At 38.8% G+C, this 24,938-nt stretch overlaps 1 protein-coding gene across 1 annotated transcript in view; it reads right to left on the bottom strand.

The window, feature by feature from the left end:
- Nucleotides 1-220: 220 nt before the first annotated feature.
- The window catches only part of FAM241A (family with sequence similarity 241 member A), a 26,625-nt gene continuing 1,907 nt past the window's right edge, over nucleotides 221-24,938 (bottom strand). The window contains exon 2 of the mRNA XM_081075633.1: nucleotides 221-2,297. Within this exon, the coding sequence (XP_080931759.1) occupies nucleotides 2,052-2,297 (246 nt within the window). The 3' untranslated portion in view covers nucleotides 221-2,051. The remainder of the gene's footprint in view (nucleotides 2,298-24,938) is intronic.

Here is a 24,938-nt window from a genome sequence, read left to right as displayed (position 1 = left end):
TATTTTTCTTATCAAAGCACACAACGTGATGGTATACTGCTCTAACAATAATATATAAAGAAACAGCAAATATCTCATTTATGTAACTTAATATCTACCCTATTAGCTACATATATATATATATATATATATATATATGTATATATATATATATAAACAAAGTAAAACTTACTTTTAAAATATTTTTAACATTAGGCACTGGTGGAACCAGAATTGTTATTATGCACATTATATATTTTGTTTTACATTCTAAAGGAAAATTAAAATTCCCAGTAGCATTAGACAGGAATGTACTTTTACATATTTAATACAGATATAAAAAATCTCAGGACTTGTATTAAAAAAACTTCACAATTCTACTGTGCACAAATGAAGATAGCTTTTCAAAGAACTTGCACTTATGCCGCGTTCATAAAGGTTACTATAAAAATATTGCAAAACCAATAAAACACAATGATCTAGTAGCCTTTTTTTTAAGTAAAACTGTAAAAGGTCTGCATTTAAACAAATGCACAATACTTTTTAGTGCCCTCTGGCATTTTGTTCAGGTTTAACTGATTTTAGAAATCTAAGTTGAACATTTGAAAAAAATCAATTTTCTCCTGCAGAATGGAAGACACTGAGAACTTATACAATAAAATTTTAAAACATGATTGGGTAAAAACTTGCAAAGTAGAATAGTAAACATTTTTTTACTTGCTTTACTTACTGCCCTGCCAAAGATAAAAATGCCCCATTTGCCTCTGATTTAACCTGAATTTTTAGATAATTATCTTAACTACCTCCCCCTTTGTCTATAGAGAAAGTTGCTAAGAGGAAAGTGTAAAGATTTTAGTTTCATTAACAATATCCAAAATGTCAGTAGTCCACTTTCCATTTTCAAAGTATACTTAAAGATGTGCTTATTTCCGTATAAAACTCCAAAGTGCTGCATTAAGATGCACTAATAAAATGGCCATTGCAGACTTGGCTTCAGCCTCACAGGAATGTTAGCACAATAGGCTGCTAGGGTCCAAATTTAAGCAGTTGCTTTTCTACTGCAATACTGTACTTTCCAATCAGATATCAAAGAAAACGAGCTTACTTTTTTCCTTAAAAGAATATTAAAGTATTTCAGCTATAATACAAATTAATTTTTTGGGGAAAAATTATGCCAAGATAAGAAATAGATTTTTAAAATCTTAGAATAATTGTTATACAAGAACTATAAAATATAAATTTCTGGAAAAAATACATTCTGAAAATGTCTCTCTAGGAAAAAATATGCAACTTGTTAGATACCAAAAAATATAGCACTGCCATGGGGTTCAGCCAACTATGGACCTGGCTTATGAGACTTTAAAAATTCACAAAAAGTAATTAGCACCAAAATTGCCTAAAACTCAAATGATACATTGAAGTGATTCCAGGCCCAAGTGTTACATCATTGAAAAGTTACATTTCATTTGGGAAGTTTCCCCAGCAATAATAAATTTATTCCTTTTGATCTTTAGAAGATGTACTAGCTGTACTGATTTTCATCCAAATATTTCCGTAGTGTATAGTAATTCTCATTTACATTGGTTAGGGCTGAGCAGGGGTGATAGAAATCCAAATTATTTCCCAAATAATTTGTTGAGGGCAGGGAGCAATTCTCCAATTAAAACTTACTTTTAGCTCCCTGTTTCATCCGTTTTCTTCTAAAATGTTTCATTGGACCGCTTTACAAGACTTATATTGCCTGATTTGCATCCTGTATCCTGTTATTTTCTCTGCTTACTTTTTGGTGGTGTAACTTAAGATTTGGCATGCGAATAGGGTGTTTAAAAGTGGGCACAGATCACAGTATAAATTAAAAAGAGTTTTGAATAAGCTACAAAATGTATATTCAACCCTACTATAATCAAGAGTTGAGTGTAATTTTAAACAAGATCCACTTATAAAGTTAACTACAAAATAGCACACAATTTGAAACAAGGCAAACTTTTCAGCTTTTGTGTAGTGAAATATGTAACTTCACTGATTACATATATGGCTATCAAATGTCAAACAACAGCTCATTTGGCCACTTTTCACTGTTGCACATAAATAATGACAAGGCAAAGAACAGCTACAAGTCCAAGGGCTTGCAGGCCAAGGAACCACAGCATAACCCAAAAGAAAACGACCATCACTGGTTCCACAATTCGTTCTCCAAAATACATCCTTGTAAAGCCCATGTCGATGAGGCTTCTGTTCACTTCACCAAAAAGTGTTCCCATCTTTTTGTAGTCATCTCCCAGAGGCTCAGCAGTGTGGTTTTGTGATTCTTCAACATCCTTAAATCAAACAAGCAAACATGAGAAATCGGTGAAGGGCTCTAAAAATAATGATTATCTCATAGTTCTATCTTTGTTTTCTTGCCCCCTTTTTTCCACCTCCTCCCCCACTCCTGTTCAAGCTGTTGTTTCTCAGTCTAGTTGTGTAGGACACAGCTCCCTGGCCCATGCTGGTGTTATGAGCTTTGTGCCCCCACTCCCGGCTGAGGTAGTTGGTCAGTCGCCTGTCATTGGTCGGCGGCTCACAGCAAGCAGCTCAGGGCAGCTCTCACAGGCAGCCGGTGGTGGCTCACGATGACAGCACAAGGTGGCCCGCAGCAGCTCGCAGCAGCTCATGCCAACCTCCCCCTGCTCACGGCAGCCCAGCTCCAGGGAGAGCCATTGTTCACAGTCTTAGCTGTAGAGGGCTCAACTCACTGGCCCATGTGGGAATCGAACACGTGATCTGGCGATAGGAGAACAACTGGCCACGCTCCAACCACCCTAGGCATCGGGCTGGCCCTATTTCTTCATTTTTATATTTTAATTTCTAAGTTATGTTTTCCTTCGCTGATGTGCTGTGATTGGCTCAATTTTATCTTTCTCAGCTTCCCATACTTTTGTGTTCCATGATAACATACTACATTAAAAAAGCACAGCAAAAAATCTTACTCTGTGAAGCCTTTCTTTTCTTTCGGAGAGAACCGGAAGAGTCTGTGATTGAGTTGGTAATTTTTCCAGGCTGCACCTTGTCTCCTCTCCAGTATCTTAACATTCTTGGCATCATTTCTGGACTCTCTTCTTCATTTCTTATTCAAGTTTTACTTTCTTTTTTACTGTTTCCAATCTAATCTTTACTCTTTTAAAAAAATCTATGTACTCATTGTACTTTGGGGTTTTCTGTCATTATTGAAGCTTTTCAAGACTTTTTTTCCAGTATTTTTGTGGTTTTAGTACAAAGAAAGTACCCTACTTTGTATGGTTCTCTCTGAAGATGTATTTTAAAATTCTTCTACAAACTGCCTGTGGGCTTTTCAGGGGAAGAAGTAGGTATAGCAACGCTTATTCATAATAGGAAGTTAGTTAACTGCCAGGGGACAGGTAGGGAAGCGGCAATGGCTCACACCTCAGATCCTGGGAACGGCCGGGGATACTGAGACTGGAAGTGGAAGACCCAGTATGGACTGGTCTGTGCAAGTTGTGGCTGCTGCAGCCTGCTGCTTCTCTTTTTAAATATGAAATATTTCAAGCACACACAAAATTAGAGAAAAGAGGACAATGAACCCATATATAACTCTCAACCAGATTCAATAATTACTAAAAATTTCCCACCTTACTGCAGTATTTCTTAATGTAGGGAATCCAAAGGAGAGGAAACAGGTAATCTCACTAGAATAATGCCTAAAAGTGGCTTATCTTCACAAATGAGGTTTGTGGAAACATCAAAGACAACCAGCAATGAACTGGATTGGGGTTCACAATCCTAAAGACACGTAAGAACATATGAAAAAGAAAACAGGCAGCATTCTCACAGATTACTCTCACTGCAGTGCTGGCTATTTCTAGGACATCCCCAAACACCAAGGTGCAGACCGTGGGTGCTGGTGAATGTGCCAACAACAGGCTTTGTGGGAGTGGGGTGCAGGTGGGGCCTTGACCGTACCCTTACCCCACTGTGTAGTGTTTCCCAGTGTCTGTGGCGCTAGTCCTTCCTCTGTGGCCAATGCTCCTGACAAGCACCTTGTAAGGTTGCTGAGAATTTAACAGTTGGCTTGAGGTCTGGTAGGACCTGGCACCAGCGCCCCATTGTAAGCGCAGAGTGAGATAAAGACCTGATGGGCGTCACGTATGAGCCCGAAGTCTCCCATCAACTACTGCTTTTCGGTGAGGTTATGTTAGTGCACAGAATTGACGAGTTACTGCATTACATCAAAGTTAGGAAATTAGAAAAATGTATTACGGCTTGAGTTGTGGATGTGGTCAGACAGAATGAAAAACGTAATGCTACAAAACCACCACAAGTAACTGCATTTTGCTTTTTCTAGTCTGTCTCCTGCCGATATCAAAAGTGCATCCAATTCAGTAATTTTAGGAGTTCTCATTCAAAATAAACTGTACAGTTCCTGGACGATCTGTGAGGAAGTGGTACTCTTCCAAAACTCCCTGGCTCCACCACGGCACCCCCATGGCACCACCACCGGCGTGGCAGATCTGAAGGCCAGAGACCAAGGCACCACCAATTCCCCACCTCCCACCCAGCTCACTACCCATCCTCTTCACTTCACCTTCTAACTGACCTTGCCTTAATGTGTAGACACTATTCACTATTCACTATTCACTTCACTTCACCTTGCCTTAATGTGTAGACACTATTATTCCCCCTACTGTTGCAACCCTAGGACAGTCTACTGACATCTCTTGCTGTGACTATTCCAGTAGATTCCTAACCACTCTTGCACACATCCCTGAGCTTCCCACAAGCTATTTACCACACTGCCACCAGGGATCCTTTCAAAGGGAAAACCCAATCACCCCATCTCCACCATGCTGTTAGGATCAAGGCCAAAACCTTTCACATGCTTTGTCTGGCTCGTGTCTGGGTCTCTGGCCTCATCCTGCCATCAGCCCCACTCTGTCTTTCTCTGTTTCAACCACAGAGGTCTGTAGCTTCTGCCTGCCATGTCTGGACCTGCTGTTTACTCTGCCCAGCACACTCTTTCCTCCCTGCTTTGCTTTTTAGCAACTGCTGTTAAGAAAGCCTCAATCCAGTCTCCTAGCACCATATAATGCTCATTCAGGGCAAATATGAACATTGATGAACGTCTCTCACTGCACTGAGCTATGGGCGCAAGCTGATATCTTCTGGCTGGCCTCTGATGTCCTCAGATGTCAGCACACAGCAGGGGCTGTCTTGGGAATAGCTGCACACAGAAAGAGTTCAATAAAGATTTGTCGAATAAATGGAGACAATTTATGATGTGTTTGGCAAGCATTAGACCGATATTTTGATAGCTTTTCTACCTTGCTCACTTCTTGCCAAACAAAAGATGGGCTTTATTCTCCAAAGGATTATTTATTTATAGTAATCTCAAAACATTGTATGGATTTTTATGGGATCAGCAGTATTTCCTTTGTGATTATTATGTTGTGGATATTTGGTTGCAGATGTCCATTCCCTCCTTCTTCTGAGAACCTTAATCCTCTGGCGAGACACACCACACCCACAGCACCAGAGACGACAGGTCTCAGAGCTGTCCCCTGCCCTGGACCAGAAGCTGGCTTGGGAAGGAGCCTGTGATCCACTCAGGAACAATGACTTTTGTGGGTCTTCTGGGAAAACGTCTTCCTAGCTCTTTGGATACAACTTTCACAGTGACCCTCATCTTCTTCTATTTCTCCACATCTAGTCCTTAAGTAAAGAGAACTTACCATGCTTGTATTAGTTTTCTATTGCTGTCATAAGAAATCACTACACACTCAGTGGCTGAAAACCACACAAATGTATCATCTTGCGGTTTTGTAGGTCACGTCAGCAGGACAGGGTCTCTCTCCAGCTGGAGGCCCTGGGGGACAATCTGTTTCCCTACGTTTTCCAGCTGCGAGAGGTGCCCACATTCCTTGGCTCCTGGCCCCTTCCTCCATCTTCACAGCCAGCGACAGGGTATGCTCGGACCCTTCCTCTGCAGGTAACTCGTCTCTTTGACCACAGCAGGGAAAGGTTCTCTGCTTCTGAGGACCCATGTGATTAGGTCTCACCCACCTGGACACTCCAGGATCATCTCCCCATCACAAGGTCCCTAAATTTAATCACATCTGCAAAGTCTCTTTTGCCAGGTCAGGTGTCATATTCACAGGTTCTGGGATTGAGATGTGAGCATCTCTGTGTGGGGAGGACCATTATTATGTCTAACATAATACTTTATTATAAAATTAACTCTTTATTAATTTCCTGTCACTAGTTTGATAGGAAGGGTCACGCTGTTAAAGGCAAGAACCACATCTTACAAATTTTAACATTAGTACTTTGTATATTGCAATGTTCCAGGTCCATAATAAATATTTGTTGAATGAACAACAGAAATATTCTACGATAACAACATAAGGCAAAACCAAAACAAACAAAAACCACTTCACACACAGTACAAAAATGCTGACGGTGATTTCCAGTTCTAACTTGAATCACTGCATATTTGCCACGTTTTCTTATTTGTACGTGAAGTCCCAGTGGAGGAACATCTGTGAAATGCACTTGCCTTCATGATCATACAATAATACTGTGACATGCATTGTGAAAAATAATCTCACCAAAATAGCGATTTTCTTTGGTCCATGAGTAAAGACATACATAAAAATAAAGGGCTGTTATAATTGATTCAAAATCCTTCTTTGAAAGTACAGAAAATTAATAATGAGAAATGAAAGGTGATCAGAGGATTTTTGAGAGAGAAAGATCCTTAAAGATAAGTAAATCAAAGTCTCTTTTTTTAGAAACAAGGAATGAGGTTAAATCACAGAGCCTGCTATAAAACACAGGCCTTGGAAGCAAACAGGGTAGACTCCAACCTTGCTATCATGTGTACAAGGCAACTTATCTGAAGAGTGACCCTTAGTTTCCACATAAGGGGCATAATAATACCTAGAGTTGTGATAATATAATGAGGAAATTGATAAAGAGCTTTTAGAACACACACAATATTCACTCAATACATGGTAACTATTACTATATTTTTGGTAGAATTTATGTCTTATGATTTCTACTTCTTTCTCTTTTTATTGTATCACACTGCCTGTGCTATTTAATACCTTACTGATCACCTTTCTTGTGATACTTGTTGTTTTCTTCAAGTGTTATGACAATTTAATTACCGTTTCCCCGAAAATAAGACCTAGGTGGACCATCAGCTCTAATGCGTCTTTTGGAGCAAAAATTCATATAAGACCCAGTCTTATTTTACTATAATCTAAGACTGGGTCTTATAATATAAGATAATATATAATATGATATGATATAATATAAATGTAATATAATAACCGGTCTTACATAATACCGGGCCTTTTTTTTTAATTAAAGTTTATTGGGGTGACAATTGTTAGTAAAATTACATAGATTTCAGGTGTACAATTCTGTATTACATCATCTATAAATCCCATTGTGTGTTTACCACCCAGAGTCAGTTCTCCTTCCATCACCATATATATGAATACCGAGTCTTATATTAACTTTTGCTCCCAAAGACACATTAGAGCTGATGGTCTGGCTAGGTCTTATTTTCAGGGATACACGGTATATAGAAATTGAGGTGGGACGTTTTTCTATGGAACACCCTACCTCATTAAATTTGTGCACAGTAGTATGGCGGAACCTTTGTTTCTTCACTTTAGAAAGAGCACAAGCTACATCCTATAAACAGGCTTCCGCCAAGTGAGTGACAATGTAAGATGCATTTTCAACTGTTTTCCTGAGTGAGGTATTACCTATCATGCTACTGCACGGCATTACATGCACAGCACTAGGAGTCTGCTGTATTTCCCCATCTGGTGTTCATTCTGCCGTCTGTTAATAGCAGCTTGATTCAACTTTGGGGAAACCACCCCCATCCACTCTTCTTTCATGTGTTTTGGTTGCAGATGTCCCCATTCCCCAGTTCTAGGCCTGGCCAATCAGAACATTTCATTTCCTTGGACACTTGATTACTTAAGGAATGAGCATGTAATTCAAGAAAGGCCAATGAAAGCTCTACCTAAGACTTTTGCTGCAACTATTGCTGAAAAAGACACTTTCCCCACTGCTGTCAGTTAGCTGGGAAGATGTAGAGCATCCCATCACCACAAGGGGAGAGCATGCTGTGAATGAAGCCAATATAAAGGAAAGCCAAGAAGTGATGTAGTTTGAGTACTTGAAATCAGCTACTGCATCAACCACTGGTCTTTTTAATAACATGGGCCAATAAATTCCTATTTTGCAAACTCTAGTAGGAGTTGATTTTTTGTCACTTGGATCCAAGAGTTCTGAGTATAGCTGATGATAAAAAATGATAATAGCTGTCATTAATGGAATGTTGACTATATGCTACCTATTGTGTTAAACACTGTACATTCATTCTTCCAGTTAACCTTCATTTATTACAATAAGTATTGTAACTTAATTTCAAAGCCTGTCTTCTTAACTATAGTGCTCAACAACTTCCTCATTAATTCGGTTTTATTGTCATTAGCAATAATGTGGGTGAAGAATGTATTAATAAAATAAAAAAAGCAATTAATGAGGGTTATCCAAGTAGAAATTTGTAGATACAACTTTCTAGAAGTTTTTAAAAACTACATAAGAATACACAGCTCAATGGTTAATATTCTGACAACCCAAAAGAAGACACAGTAAAAACTGAGAAGCTGATTTTTCCTGGCCACTTTTGGTTGGCCTTCCCTAGCTATCAAGCAGAGCCAGCCACACCAATGCAAACCCATGGAAATCATAAGTAGGAAGGCAAAGTTATTAAGTATACACCTCCAGATGCAAACAACCACAAGGGAAATAATTTTTGGATACCACACAGTAGTCTGTGAATGAAGCTTTACTAAATGAAAGAGCAAATGAACACCCCCTACGTCTTCCTCCTACTCCTCTGTCTCTGTCTCCTCCAGCTGGGTACCTACCTAAGTCTCAGGGAAAGAGGTTCCTTAACTTGGCTAAGTGAATCAATGAGCTTTTCATGCCCATCTGCCCTGCATTCTCCTTTGTTACAAATAAAGAAATAAGGAAGTACTCCTCTGTGCAATTTCTTTTACCTATGCTTAGGATCACATCCTTTTCTACCTTGCATTATCCCTTTTCCATTTTCACTCTGTCTCACATACATTTAATCTTTCCCTCTCAATTGGCTCCTTCTCATTAATGTTTATAAATGCTTAGATCTTCTCCCCAGTTCTGCTGTGTCTTTTCTTCTTCATAATTAAACTGCTTGAAACAATTCACCCTGCTTGTTTCTATTCATCTTTGGCAAGAACTGCGAAGGGACTGACATACTATCCTCCCTGCAAGTTAACAAGTTAGTTAGCCTGTCAGTTTCATGGGTACTGGGGGTGGGGGGTGGGTGATGAGCGTAAAGGGGATCAAATATATGGTGATGGAAGGAGAACTGACTCTGGGTGGTGAACACACAATGGGATTTATAGACGATGTAATACAGAATTGTACACCTGAAATCTATGTAAATTTACTAACAATTGTCACCCCAATAAATTTAATTAAAAAAAATCTAAAATCAATCTTGTAATCATTCACATACTATTTGTTTTAATATATCAGTTTTTAATAGCAGTTCAGGTACAGTTGTCTTGATTCATTTATAGTCATCAGAAATAATAAATCATTTAGAAATAGTTTTGTGGTGTTTACCTTTGCCTCACTGTACAGTACAGCACCTGATCTCAACTGTGATATAATCTGACCATGATTTAAAATGTTTCTTTTTAAAAATACAAAAACCAAACCAACCTTTAATTCTCTCTCTTTTTTTTAATGTTTATTGGGGAACAGTGTGTTTTTCCAGGACCCACCAGCTCCAAGTCAAGTCATAGTTTTCAATCTAGTTGTGGAGGGCGCAGCTCACTGGCCCCTGTGGGAATCGAACCAGTGACCTGGGTGGTATGAGCACTACGCTCTAACCATTGAGCAAACTAGCCGACCCCAACCTTTAATTCTTAATCTATCACCATTCTCCAGAAATAAAGAAAAGCAACATAAATTGGCATAAAGAAAAAAACACATCGAACACTTCAGAGGCAGACTTTTTGTTTCATTTTTCTAATTATATCCAGTTAAGAGAGAAAAATGGATCTTACTTGGACAGAAAATAACTACTTTTTTCCCCCTGAAATTTTCTTGCCTTAGTAAGAACAAGGAACTTCTAACATAGTAGAATGGGCTCCGATGATCATAGAAAGGCTCCCTTTATATGTAACGGAATTTGGACTGAATATGAAAGGAAAGAGGAACAACAATGATATAGAAAAGTTGGGAGTCAGTTCAGAGGGATGTTAGACGCCACCCCACTCAATCTCTCAAAATAAAGACTTTTTTAAAATTCATTTTATTTTGTTTTTTATTGGAGAATGTTGGGAAAAAATGTATTTCTCCAGGGCCCATCAGCTCCACGTCACTGTCTTCAATCTAGTTGTGGAGGGCGCAGCTCAGCTCCAAGTCCAGTTGCTGTTTTTTCTAGTTGCAGGGGGCGCAGCCCACCATCCCATGCAGGAATTGAACCGGCAACCTTGTTGTTGAGAGCTGGCGCTCTAACCAACTGAGCCATCTGGCGGCCCCCTAAGTTGCGTTTAAAATTAAATGTTTATCATTAATTTCTTACTGAGATCTGTAATGGGATTTGGTCTTGGAAAAGGTAACAGTACTTATGAGTCTGACAATTTTTCAAAAAGCTATGCAAATACCACTCATGTGATAACACTTGAGAGTTTTTTATTGTATTCTATACAATCACAGCTTCTTGTATACACTGCTCTTTTGCTCAAATCCAGTGACTTGGCTCATTTTTTTCTTTGCAGTTCTGAAATAACCACTGTGGTGCAATTCTTAGTAAATGAAATGCCTAATAAGTTATCAATCTACCATTTTGACTAAAAAAGTAATTGATTTTCATTAGTTATGACACTAAAGAATCTGTAGGAATTTAGTTTTGCAGATAAAGAAAAGTGTATGTGGGTTTACGACATTTCTTCTGGAAGAAATTCTTTGAAAACAGTATATCTACATAAAGCTACCTTATTTTATAATACAGCACATTAGCTGTTTTAATATTAGGTGAATGGTGAAAAAGTGAAAATGACTACAAGTTTTCTGCCTACTATAAAAAAGTGCGGAGTTACATTCTAAAGTTAGGATCCGTTGGGGCAGCTAGATGGCTCAGTTGGTTAGAGCGGGAGCTCTCAACAAGGTTGCAGATTCAATTCCTGCATAGGATGGCACCCCTGCAAATAAAGATTGAAAACAGCAACTGGACTTGGAGCTCCACAGCTGGATTGAAGGACAACGACTTGTAGCTCATGGGCTCTGGAGAAACAGAAACTATTCCCCAATTTTCCCCAGTAAAAAAAAATAACAATAAAAATAAAGTTAGGATCTGCCCTTTTCAGCATACTTTGCATTTTATGCAGGATGCGTCCTACCCAGTGTGTGGCAAGCCTGCACAGATCTGACTAGTTTGCCAGATAGCTGCTTACTTCCAGGAAACCACACTCTAGTTCTTGGTGTGTGTCACGTCCCCCCAGAGCACCACTAATCTTTGATCAGTGATCTCCACCAACAATAATTCACAGTACACTTGAATTACAGAACAGTCTGGCTTGTAAAAGGAACCTTTCAGTTAATTTAGCTCAAATCAATAAATAATAATTGCATACCTATCATGAGCAAGCTAAGTGCTGTGGGTACACAAAGTAAATAATCCACACTCCCTGACGTTAACATACAAGGAAACATATGTTCTCAAATCACCATATTAAGACAGGGCTGCACTCTCCCTTACTAATTAAAATGACCTGTACCTTTACAAAAGATTCTATTTTCTTCTTATCTGTCTGAGTATCACCTCTCAGCTCTGGCAACTCTTCAGATTTCTATGCTGCAGATTCAAAATTCCCATATAGGTGTCTCACAGGAACCTGAAACTCACATGGCCTGTACCAAGTTTGTGGTCATCTGCCCTAAATCAGTCTTCCTCTAGGTCCCCGCCCCAGTGAATGGCACAACCCAGGAGGGCACCCAAGGAGCCTGTAAGTCATCATGGTTGTCTTCACCTCCTCTGTCCTCTCTCGTCCAGGCCTGCTGGCTCATGGCCCTCTGAATTTGTGTTGGAATTGCTCAGGGATGTATCTGTAGGTGTCTCCTCTTACTGTATAGTTTTCCTGATAAAGATGCCATGTATTCTAATGGTTTCATTAATGCTTATATGGTTTCTATGCTGAAGACTCTCACTTTTTAAATCACACCCTATCGAAGAGAAAATTATTAGTGAAAGATTTTTATTCTGCTGAGAAAGAAAAAAAAATCCCTGCAATTTTAATTTGATTTTCGCATTTTAAAATGGAATCTCCCCATTCTTTTTTTTTGCTTCTTAGCTATTTGTTCAATAACCCCATTAAGCAGACACATTCCAAGCATTTGCTCCTCAGAAAAGTACCACAAGGTGGGCGTTATTAGACTCTAGAGGTCAAGTGACTTCCCAGAATTAGACAACCAGGCAGAATCTGAATGCAGGAGTTTTTTGACTGTAAACCTCTAAATCCCTTCCTTAGTGCAAAGAAAGTGAAACAGGCATTAAAAGAAAGCAGAACAGTTTATAACAAATTCATTATGAGGTGTGATTATATGGTACTCTTTAAGATAGAAACATCATGTCATTACACATTTTTAAAGCTAAAAGTTTCTAACTGAAGTAAGTCTGTAATTAATTTACATCTTCCACTCATCTTTCCACAAAGGATTTGAATTTGCTTACAGTAGGGACCACTGGAAAAACAAAAAAAAACAGAGAGAGAACTGGAAGGGGGGAAGGGTGAGAAAAAATTGAGACTCGAGACTGGGGGAAGATATGTTACCACAGTCACTAAGAACGAGCCTCAAATGTGGCTGTCCCCTCCTCAGGACTCAAAACCACGGAGTGGCACACCCCAGACAGCCCTTGTCACTTCCTGTAGGTCTCTGCTCAGACAGCGCCTCAGTGAGCCCTCTATGAACAGTTTATGTAAACAACAACCCCACCCCATACCCACACTCCCTATCCACTCTCCCTGCTTTTGTTTTTTTCCCATAGAACTTACAACCCACCCATGTAGAATTCATTTACTCACTGTCTCTCTCTCCCTGCTACAATGCTAGATTAATCAGGGGAGAGATTTGGGCCTGATTCTGTTTGTTTCTTTGTATTCCAGGTGTCTAGCCAGACAAATAAGGAACAAATAATAAGCACAGAAAACTGTAACATAATAACGCAATGACTATACTCAGTTGCTAAAGTAATTGATGTTCAATGACATAAACGAAGAAAGTATCTTTAGTGTACAGCCAGGTGGTTACAGCAACTGAAGGCTTAAAATGTAGCCAATACAGAGTGCCCAAAGAATGATGTCCTAGTACTCAATCATTGAAACTCCAAAGAAACATGTCGTCCAGAAATGGCAGAGTCATTACAGCCTCTCCATTATATTACTGTTAAATGAACTATGTATACATATTAAATAATGAAGGAAGAAGTTTGGTCTTTTTTTCAATTTTTTTCTGATATATTTATTCTTAAGTGTTTCACACAGGGTATTTTTATTGATCCAAGGATGGTCACGCTAACTGGTTAATTCTCTATGAAGAAATCCTTCAATTCCTTAAATGTAAAAGCTTAAATTAAACATGATTCTACACTCCCGTGAAACCCTTGATTAGACAAAGCTGTCTCTGACACCAATAACCATTCAACACACGGAGAAAATACCCAAGGAAGACATGAATGAGCAATTAAGATTTGATTGCTCAATAAAAAGTAGAGATAGATATGGGAACCCTTGGAGCAGCAACCTCGTTCTCATCAAAATTTGTTTTTCAGTAGTTATCGTAGTAGCAGGTTAACTTTGGTTATATTATAATAAGAAGAACTTCAAATAGAAACCAACCCTTGCTTTTCACATGCATATAAGTCCTGCGCCTGCATGTGCACACTGAATGTGTGGATACAATGTTACCATGGAGATTAGAATGAGTAGTATTTCCTAGCAGCATGAGACATTGTAAAGGAAGAGATCCTCCTCCAATTAATCTACTCTGGTTAGCAACTTGTAGAAATTTTTTTATTACTATAAGGAAATTAAGAATAAGCAAAAAAAAAAATTACAGGGTATCTCCTTGGAAAACAGCATTGTTTAGCCTTCATGGCTTTTGAGCTGTTTTACAGGTCTGTAAATTACAGATAACTGATAACAATGCAAAATAATTATTAACTATGGATATGCAAACACATTCTATTCCAGTGGAGGTTCAACTATTCTTTCCCCTTGACTATGGAAAAAGCCTGTTAGTTTCATGTCCATTTCAACAAGTCTTTTCTCCATATATATTTTTGTTCCTTTGATATGTCCTTTAAATCGGCTATAACACTTGCCTCGCTCCCTCATTAATGGGAGTTAGATAAAATCCTTAACATGTCTGCATTTTATATTTAATGAACACTATTATCTTACCTCTTTTTGAAAATTATCCTTTAAAATTGCCATTATAGAAACGGCTGATCTGAATTTTAACTTAATGTCAGCTATGGGTTTCATTCATTATCTTTCCTCTGCTCTGCCTCAAGAAAAATTAAAAACAAAGTTGCAAATTTAGACCAATTATATAAATTAATAACAGTATCCAACGATCCTTTGTTCATTAGTCTTTCACTGTCTTGATACTGCGGTGGTTTTTAAATACAGCATGTCAAGGAACACAATCCTTGCCTCAGTTCTCACAAAAGCCTTACAAGGGGTGCTGCAGCTCAACGCACAGGTCACACCACTCGTTTCTTTGCTGTAGATTCTAAAAATAGAGGCTGGTCCCTGTAAAGCGCAAAGTTCTCTCTCTTCAAAACTAATAGCGCCAAGATATTTTCCCTGGGAAACCACACTGCTTCAGCAAAAGTATCCATTGAGTTTTTACCAGCAGTATCATTTGGATAGAAGTTTTTACAGACTCTATATGATGTCAGAGATGCCAGAATAGTTTTCTGAAGCATGTGCCACATAATGTGAAATCTACTCTCATGGAGATGAAGTTTTAGTGTGAGCCTGTGAGGAGGGGAGTGGGAAGCGGCAAAGAGTAAACATGTTAACAAACAAATAAATAAGGTAATTTCAAACAGTGCAAGAGCTATGAGAAAAACAAAACAGAGTAGTGGGAGAAAGGAAGATGGGGTGGGTTGGTGGTTATTTCTGTGCATTAGGTAGAGCTGGAGCTTGGAGAGCTAACGGTGAAGGTGATGATGTGAACCGCCAAGGTGGGTCCAGGCAGAGACTGGGAGACAGAACTGAGACGGCTGGGCGGGTGCAATGATCTGGACTGTGACCCACAAAGAGAAATATTATATTTCTTGGGGTGACTCAGTGGTTGGAGCATAACACCAAGATTACCGGTTATGAGCACGGTGCTCATAACACCAAGATTACCAGTTCAATTCCCACATGGGCCAGTGAGAGACAAGGTCTTGAGTTTGGAGCTGAGCTGTTGGTGGGCGGGCTCATTGGTTGGAGTGCAGTGCTCATAACACCAAGGTGACCAGTTAGAGTCCCACATAGACCAGTGAGCTGCGCCCTCCACAACTAGATTGAAAAACTACTTGACATTCTGGAAAAAAACATACTGTTCCCTAATAGTGCCCAATTCTAGTATATATATATATATATATATATATATATATATATATATATATATATATATATATATATATATATATAGTATTGCTTGTCCCAGACACACCAAGTTCCATGAAATGACCCTCGTACCATGTGTGATGCATTCTATTTCTACCGCATCCTATCCTATGCTGATCACACTCCACTAAATTGATTTCATGGCCAACACCACTAGCTGGATTGTCAAGAGCTCAGACTTCAAGGGTTTGAATCTCAATCCTGCAATTTACTAACTGTGATACTTACAGTATGTTATTTAAACTCCCTCTGCTCTAGTGTTTATATCCTTAAAGGAGGGGTAATAACAGTATCTACTCATGCGGTTTGATACCAGATTTCCCTCCAGAAGGATGTATGCTTCTCATTTCAGTATATTCTTATTTCATACATTGTTTCCTTAAAAGCACGCTATTATTATTTTTAATCTTTATCAACTTGACATGTGAAAAATCATCAATAATATGGCTAATTTCCATTTCTTGTATTTGTAGTGAGGCCGGACATGTTTTCCTGCTCAATGGATACTCAATGTACTTGCAGTTTCGTTTCCTACGAAACAGATACAATTAATATGCTTAATATAAGAATTTACTAAGTAGAAAAAGCTTCACTGACTGCATTAAAGATTACAATTTATAATGTTTATTATTATATTTATAACTTATGTGTCGTTTATAATTAAATACAAAGTCATAGCATCCATTTATACTTTCCTCTACTTAAAAAACCATTGAACAAGGTCGGCCTGGTGGCTCAGGCAGTTGGAGCTCTGTGCTCCTAACTCTGAAGGCTGCCGGTTTGATTCCCACATGGGCCAGTGGGCTCTCAACCACAAGGTTGTCAGTTCAACTCCTCGAGTCCCACAAGGGATGGTGGGCAGCGCCCCCTGCAACTAAGATTGAACACGGCACCTTGAGCTGAGCTGCCACTGAGCTCTTATATGGCTCAGTTGGTTGGAGAGCGTCCTCTCAACCACAAGGTTGCAGGTTCGACTCCCGCAAGGGATGGTGGGCTGCGCCCCCTGCAACTAGCAAAGGCAACTGAACCTGGAGCTGAGCTGCGCCCTCCATAACTGAAAGGACAACTTGAAGCTGAACGGCACCCTCCACAATTAAGATTGAAAGGACAACAACTTGACCTGGGAAAAAAAAATTCTAGAAGTACACACTGTTCCCCAATAAAGTCCTGTTCCCCTTCCCCAATAAAAACAAACAAACAAACAAACAAAAAACATTGAACAAATAAAGGAAAAAAGTATTCTTGAGGAGGTTGATGAAAATCAATGAGAATATCAGCTGGTTCTTGAATTAGTGTTTGAAATTATTATAAGCTGAAAAATACCAAAATTTGTATTCATTTTCATTTTAACCAATAAGATGCAATATTTTAAACCATGGTTGCAAACAGAGACAGATGAAATCACCAAGTAGTCAAAAAGATATACACAATTTCAGCCATATCTATCAAACATTAAAAGAGTTGCTTATTTTAGTGGTTACATAATGGAAAAATAAATTAATTAAAGTAAATAAGAGAAGGGCTGTGCATGGATTAATGTCAAATAATACTAGGTCATGAAGTGAAGTCGTGTTAAATCAAGCTGCAAATTAAAAACTTCTATGTTTTCTACTTTTCCTAAAATCTACTTTCTTTAAAAGAAAAAACTGTTTGGTGACAATACTGAATACCTTGTATGTGCATGACAGTATACTACCACAAGATGGAATCACTTTCCTATTGAAACTAGCCACAATCAAACCTATGCCATTAAAAATGACTTTCTCAATTCTGCACTTGTGGCTGTGACACCTTCTGTTATACGTTACTACCTCTGAAACTGAGGGAATAAGGAATTCTGAATTCAGACTTATGAAATTCCCTGGTTATGGGAAATGAAACTGAAATTCCCTGCCTCTGTAAATGGTCTGCATATGTCCAAGTAAAATATTGATCAAGAGGATAAAAAATAAAAATCAGTGCTTCCAGAGTAATTGAAAGAGGGAATAAAAAACCCTCAAACACAGATGTTAGAAAAAATTATGTCAAAGAGAATACAGTAAAAACTACAAACAGAAATTTAATTTTTTGTGTTTAGATGTTAAATATTAATAATTTTATCTTCTATTTTTCATAAAGTCAAAACATTTGCACCATGCTTTCTCTTAGAACTCTGATAAACTATAGTTGTCGCCATAAGGAAACACCAACGACAAACAGCCAATCATTTCCTCTTTCTCTGCCAAGATAAGGCACAGCTGCCAATGAGGTTAAATGGGGGGGGGGAACACCGCAAAACACAAGATATGGGGTAAAATTAGATCAGAAAGTATCTTATCTATTAAGTTAGTTAGAAATTTAATTCAGTTTCTCTGCTCAAATAAAACTACTTTTTGTCTTATCAAATTCCCTTAAGTAAACACACACACACACACACACACACACACACACGAATATATTAACTCACTAAATGAACCAAAACATGACTAGCAGCGACTTTTAAGGTTTCTGAGAATATTTGGCTGCTACTGCAGGATAAGATTGTAACTCCAGAGAAGACAGAAAATGAAGATAGTGTGGCTAAGGCTTAAAGAAGGTATGAAGAAGATACAGAGTTGCTACTTGGGATGGGAAGGCAATGTTAGTTTTTCCCTTTAAGTTTGCTTTACCGCTTCTCTTGACTAGGAAATTATGAATAACTTGTACAGAGAGGGGGGCCACTCTTTTTTCCAATCAAGGATCAGTGTCCCAAAACAACAACGAAATATTAACTGAGGATCTACACAATAAGCAACATAACTTCGGTCTGTGGGTTGATGCGTTTTAAGAGAAATATGTTTAGGAAATCTTAACACTTTATTGAGTAAATAACATTTATTTATTAGAAATCTGAAAATTACATGTACTAAAAAGAAAGTTCTATGATGTGGTTAGTTAATAGGAATAAGAAGCAAACCAGAAGGAGAACTGACTCTGGGTGGTGAACACACAATGGGATTTATAGACGATGTAATACAGAATTGTACACCTGAAATCTATGTAAATTTACTAACAATTGTCACCCCAATAAATTTAATTTAAAAAAAATTTAAAAAAAGAAGCAAACCAGAGAAAAATATGAGAGGGAAGGTGAAGGTAAAATAGGGTGCTAATATTCACTGAGGGCCTACTATGCGCTAGGCATTTTGTATACAAAATGTCACTGAATCCTAATAAGAACTTAAAGTGGGTAGCATTATACCCATTACAGTGAATAAACTGAGTCCACTAGGGATTAAATAATTAAGATGACAAGGCTAAGAAAGTAGTAAAGCCAGGATTGGAACTTAGAACTGTCACACTCCAAAATCTCTTTCAGTATTCCCTAATGCTCAGCTTCTGCAAAGAGAAGGAAGTGGGAAGAGAAGATAGATGGAGAAAATGAGAAAGTGGCTGAGATGGGTAGGGAAGAATGAAAGACAATGTGAGAATAAGACACTCAATAGGAAGAGAGAGAAAGGAGATGGTTACTAGGAACGAAGGGCAGAAAAAGAGTGTGAGAATGTGAGAGCCAAACAGAGGAAGTCGCATATGAAGAGCTGCAGGAAGAAGAGACACAAGAGAGAGACTGTCAGTCGAGAGACTGTCTACCTGTTTGGAATGTAGGCTTCAATGAACAATTTTTACCTGGCCACTGGAATATTTATCAGCAGGGTAATTATTCTTGACAACTCAAAGCACTGTCACCCTATTACATTTTGAGCAGTGTTTTTCAACTTAGGCATTATCAACTATTTGGGACAGATAATGCTTTGTGGCAGGGGACTGCTCTGTGCATTACAGGGTGCTTAGCTGTACCCCCGGACTCTCCCTAGTACATGCCAGTGGCACACCCCCCCTCCTCAGTCTTAACAATTAAAGTGTCTCAGACTTCGCCAAATGCCCTCTGTGAGCAAAACTGCCCCCCACTCAAGAACCATTGATTTAGATCTTCCACTCAGAATGAGTTAAAAAAGAACAAAAGATGCCTCTCACATGCAAAATTCTTCAGTTAACTCTAGTGACTGGATGTCCTTGGGAATAAAAAGACATTAATTTTAGGCATAAATTCATCTAAACCCATAGCACTTCTTAAAGTTTTGCTTGTAAATTATTTTTAAAAGATGTGAAAGGAAGTGGTACAAACAAGTATCTAGTTTTGAACTACACAGTCTAAGGAAGGGCAGCAGATTTGTCAGACTGTTCTCCCATCATGTGGACGCAGTCATTGTATATTTGAAAAAACAATGGCATTTTTTTGGAGTTAGGACACCTGGGCTCTGATCTGCTCTCTAGTACTGGTTACTTAGTTGTAGGACCTCATGCAAATCACTTGGCCTGGGGAACAACTGCTGGCTTTTCACATCTCACCAAGGGCTGAAATATGCCCTCCAGGGAAACAGCTAAATAACTTCCTTGTATAGTAACAGATCCTGACTGATGGATACTATGGCTTATTTATCCACTGGTCCTTCGCACTCAAATGGTGTGGCATGATCACAGCATCGGCGCCACCCAGAAGCTCATTGGAGACACGAAATATTAGGCCTGATCCCAGACCATTTGACAAGACACCACTAACTCGTCTGTGCACTGAAGCTGAGGAACCCTTTTCTATTCCACTTTCCTCCAAGGGTGGCTTTCTAACTACAAAAGTCTGGAAAGCCTAAAAATGACATTTCTCAGGTTTCTTTTCAGTTAGGGTTCTGGTTGGAAATTAGGCCCCAAAGCTAAGGTTGACATGTGACCGCTCTAAGTACTTTACATATATTAGTAACTCATGTACTCTTCCCAACGATCCTATGAGGCCAATACAACTCCTATTCCCTTTATACAGATGAAGAAACTGAAGCCTGAGAGGTTATGTAACTTGCCTAAAGTTACAGTTAGTAAGTTGCAGTTAGTATTCAAACCCAATATTCCAGAGCTTGAATCTGTACTGTTAATCAGAGTTCTAATGCTAGCCCAAAGAGGAAGCATAAGGTCTTCCTCCATTGCCATTTGTTAAAATAGATGATCTCGCGGAACACATTTTAGTAAATGATGTTTACAGAGGTTTCTCCACTTATTTAGTTAAATATCTATGAGACAGCATTGATCTGAAAGTTCCAGGCAGTACAAAAGACAAGAAATGGAAATGAAGCATTACCATTTGGAAGGAAGCAAAAATCAACCTACCCTGTTTCCCCGAAAAGAAGACCTAGCCGGACCATCAGCCTTAATGCATCTTTTAGAGCAAAAATTAACATAAGACCCGGTCTTATTTTAATACAAGATAAGACCGGGTCTTATTTTACTATAAGAACGGGTCTTAATAATATAATATGATATAAGACCCGGCCTTATATAAGACAGTCTTATATTAGTTTTTGGTCCAAAAGATGCATTAGAGCTGATGGTCTGGCTAGGTCTTATTTTCCAGGAAACATAGTTATATATAGACTGGAGGATTATATGCCTAGAAGATGCAAAAGAATCAAATTTAAAAGATACTGGTATTTATTAGTATTAGAATTAAAAAAGTCAAGCTAGCTAGTTGAAGTGTATAAGTGTATAAGAACCAATAGGTAGAAACCAACAGGAAAAACACGATGTGGAATAAAAATCTCACATACCCACAACCATATATTAACTTAATAAAGAATTTATTATTTATAAGTACTACAAAGGAAATAAAGCCAGGGAGAAAGTGGATTATTCAACGATTGGGGTGGAGGGGTGGGGGAGAACAGGAGAGATTAGCTCCATACCTCATGTAATACATAAAGTCATTCGTAAGAGATTAAATACATAGGGTAAAAAAAAAAATGAAGCCATAAAAACACACACAGAAAAGAAAATATTGGTGATTAGTTAACTGATTATAGGATTAGAAGGAATGTTCTAAACAAATATATAGATATTTGGGGCCAGTCTGGTGGCTCAGATGGTTGGAGCACAGAGCTCCTAACACCAAGGTCACCAGTTTGATTCCCACATGTGCCAGTGAGCTGCGCCCTCTACAGCTAAGATTGTGAACAACAGCTCTCCCTGGAGCTGGGCTGCCGTGAGCAGCCGGAGGTTGGCATGAGTGGCTGGCAGCCAGCGACAGTGGCCGGCAGCCAGCGTGAGTGGCTGGCAGCTGGCGAGAGCTGCCGTGAGTGGCCGACCTACGACCTGCAACGACTGCCTCAGCGGGGGGTGGGGTGGGGATGGGGGTGGGATGGCATGCAAAGCTTATAATGCCAGCATGGGCCACGGAGCTGTGTCCTACCTACACAACTAGATTGAGAAACAATGGATTGAACCAGGGTGGCGGGGAGGGGAGGCGGAAGAAAGGAGGGAAAAAAGATACAGATATTTGTATGTATGTGTGTGTGTGTGTGTGTGTGTGTGTGTGTGAGAGAGAGAGAGAGAGAGAGAGAGAGAGAGAGAGAGAGAGAATATGTGATGCATGTGTGAAATTACCAAGAAAATTCCTTTGGCTAATAAAACTATCAAAAACATCATAAACAAAATTATAAAGTAAATATAAAGCAGGGAAAATATCTAAAATCACTGTGAAATAGGGATAAAAATCTTCTAATAATGTCAGGAAAAATGGTCAAAGAACATGATTTTTAAAAAAAATTACAAATGTTCAATGTGTATACGAATGATTTTGTAACCCTCTCCACAAAAAAATCTCACAAGAAAAATTTTGCCTACTAAATTGGCAAGGATGAATTTATGAAATCTGCTGTTCACTGGTCGCATGGGTAGTTTCTAGTCGGCACTCTCACATCCCAATGCTGGAAGGACACATTGGTGCATACTTTCTGGAATGCAGTTCTTGAAGATGTTTCAAGATATTTCAAAGAGTCTGGCTCCTTGACTTAGTTTTTCTACTTATAGGAATCTATTCCAACATAGAACTGAGGATTAACAAGCAAAGATTTTCATTACAGCATTATTTATAAAAGAAAGTTTCAAGCAATTAAATGTGTTGTATTTGGGGAATGGACTATTAGGCAGCCCTAAAAATAATTTTTACAAAGAAATTTTGATAACTTGCGCAAATGATACTACATACTAAGTAGAGAAAACAAGATACCAAATTTAAATATTAAGTTAATGCAAGTTAAAAATATATCTCTGTGTATATATGCATATATACACATACATAGAGATAGGTAAATGTAGTAATATCAAATGTTTGATGTTTCATAACAAAATATTACTTCACGTTGGATTCCAAATGCTTCTGTTTTTCTGTGCAGATCTTTCTATATTTCTACATTTTCCAAAGTACATATTACTTTTATAAATAAAGACAGACCTTAAAGCTAAAGCTAAGGATTCTAAAGTCAATCTAAGGACAATGGGACATCTCCATGCTCTAGGTAAGCAGGGCCATCTTTGGTTAGTCAGGCTGAGAACTGCTGCCACTCCCACGACAGACAGGTAACAGGACTGGAGGTGTTCAGTGTTCCAGTTACGCAGCAGGCCAGAGAGTCTCCCCTCAAGCCAGCTGGATGTGACTGGAGTATCTCTCACACACAATCACCAACACACATATAGGCATGCCCCTCAGTTTCTTGGGCTTTTGCCAACTCTCCTGCTTATCTCTGAGAGGCCCAACTCCTACTTCAAACTTGACACAGTTCCTTCATCTAGAAGATTTGTTCTATTCTTCCAGTTCTCTCCTAGGAGACTTGATTGTAAGCAGGACTCCTGTGTCAATCATGTTGCCTGGAAAGATTGGCCAAAAGCACAGAGGAACCTTAGTTTTTTCTCCAATGGAGTAGCATCTATGGACAAACTGTAAAATTCGATGCTTCCACAAAGTGAGTAAACCTACTGCTGACAATATCTCTATTATTAATAAAACAACTGTATTAATACCAGTATTTCAGTATTACATGAAATAAATACCAAAATACAGATACATTTTACCTGGTATCATGACAACCCTGAGCCAAAGATAGTTTCTGTAGAGTGAAAGCTGATGTAAGAGGCTTCCTGGTTGAGGGAAGGGCATGAGCCTTTCAGACAGGAGAGGGGAGAAAAATCAGTGAAGGAAAGGAAGTATGTGGAGGAGCCCTTAGCCTAGGGAAGAAACTGCTTCATCAAATTACCAGGTAATGGCGACACTCTTTGAAGGAGTGGAACTAGAGAGGGGCTTAATGCAGAATAGTAGTGACTGACAAAAACCACCAGAAGAGCAAGTGAGGCGCCTTCCACAGCTGTTGCATTCAAAGATACCTCTTCCTTTCTTGGCCTCCATGTCTCTCTCGGCATCTGAGGCTCTGGAAGCCAAGTGAGCAAGTGTGCTAAGTAGAAAGCACAGCAGGAGGATGGCCTCTGCCTCATTTCCAGCCACGTAATTAGTTTTGGTTCTGTTGTTTATATCATTGTTTCTATTGAAAAGTTCACTTTAAGTTTTAAATAACTAGTTTATGAACCAAGTTTTCAAAAACAGTCCATTTGTAATGTGGACTTTGTGTGTCTTAAAACAACAATATGTTTATGTGCCTTAAAACAACAAAGTAAACACACACCATCCCCCTAAAGAAAAACTAAATAAAACAACTCCTTAGGATATGTTGTATAGTTGTGATTTACTTCTCCCCCATTTACTCCCCCCTTTTATCTGCAGTTTCTCTATCACTGGATGGAGTGCATAAGAAATTTACATTACATTTGCAGGAATTGAAAAAAAGCTAGAAAACAAGCCTTTGTGATATTACTAAGAAATGACTTGTCTCAAAAGCTTGCTTCTTAGGCCGGCCCGGTGACTCAGGCAGTTAGAGCTCCATGCTCCTAATTCCGAAGGCTGCCGGTTCGATTCCCACATGGGCCAATGGGCTCTTAACCACAAGGTTGCCGGTTTGACTCCTGCAAGGGATGGTGGGCTGTGCCCCCTGCAACTAGAAAACTGCAACTGGACCTGGAGCTGAGCTGCGCCCTCCACAACTAAAACTAAAAGGACAACTTGAAGCTGAATGGCAACCTCCACAACTAAGATTGAAAGGACAACAACTTGAAGCTGAATGGCGTGCTCCACAACTAAGATTGAAAGGACAGCAACTTGACTTGGAGAAAAGGCCTGGAAGTACACACTGTTCCCCAATAAAGTCCTGTTCCCCTTCCCCAATAAATTCTTAAAAAAAAAAAAGTAGACTGAGTTATTCCCATTTAAAAAAAAAAGCTTGCTTCTTACACCAACGAGTTGGGTTGCAC

This window comes from Rhinolophus hipposideros, assembly GCF_964194185.1.
Source record: "Rhinolophus hipposideros genome assembly, chromosome: 16".
Taxonomy (NCBI): Eukaryota; Metazoa; Chordata; class Mammalia; order Chiroptera; family Rhinolophidae; genus Rhinolophus; species Rhinolophus hipposideros.
This window is presented reverse-complemented; position numbering and strand designations above follow the sequence as displayed.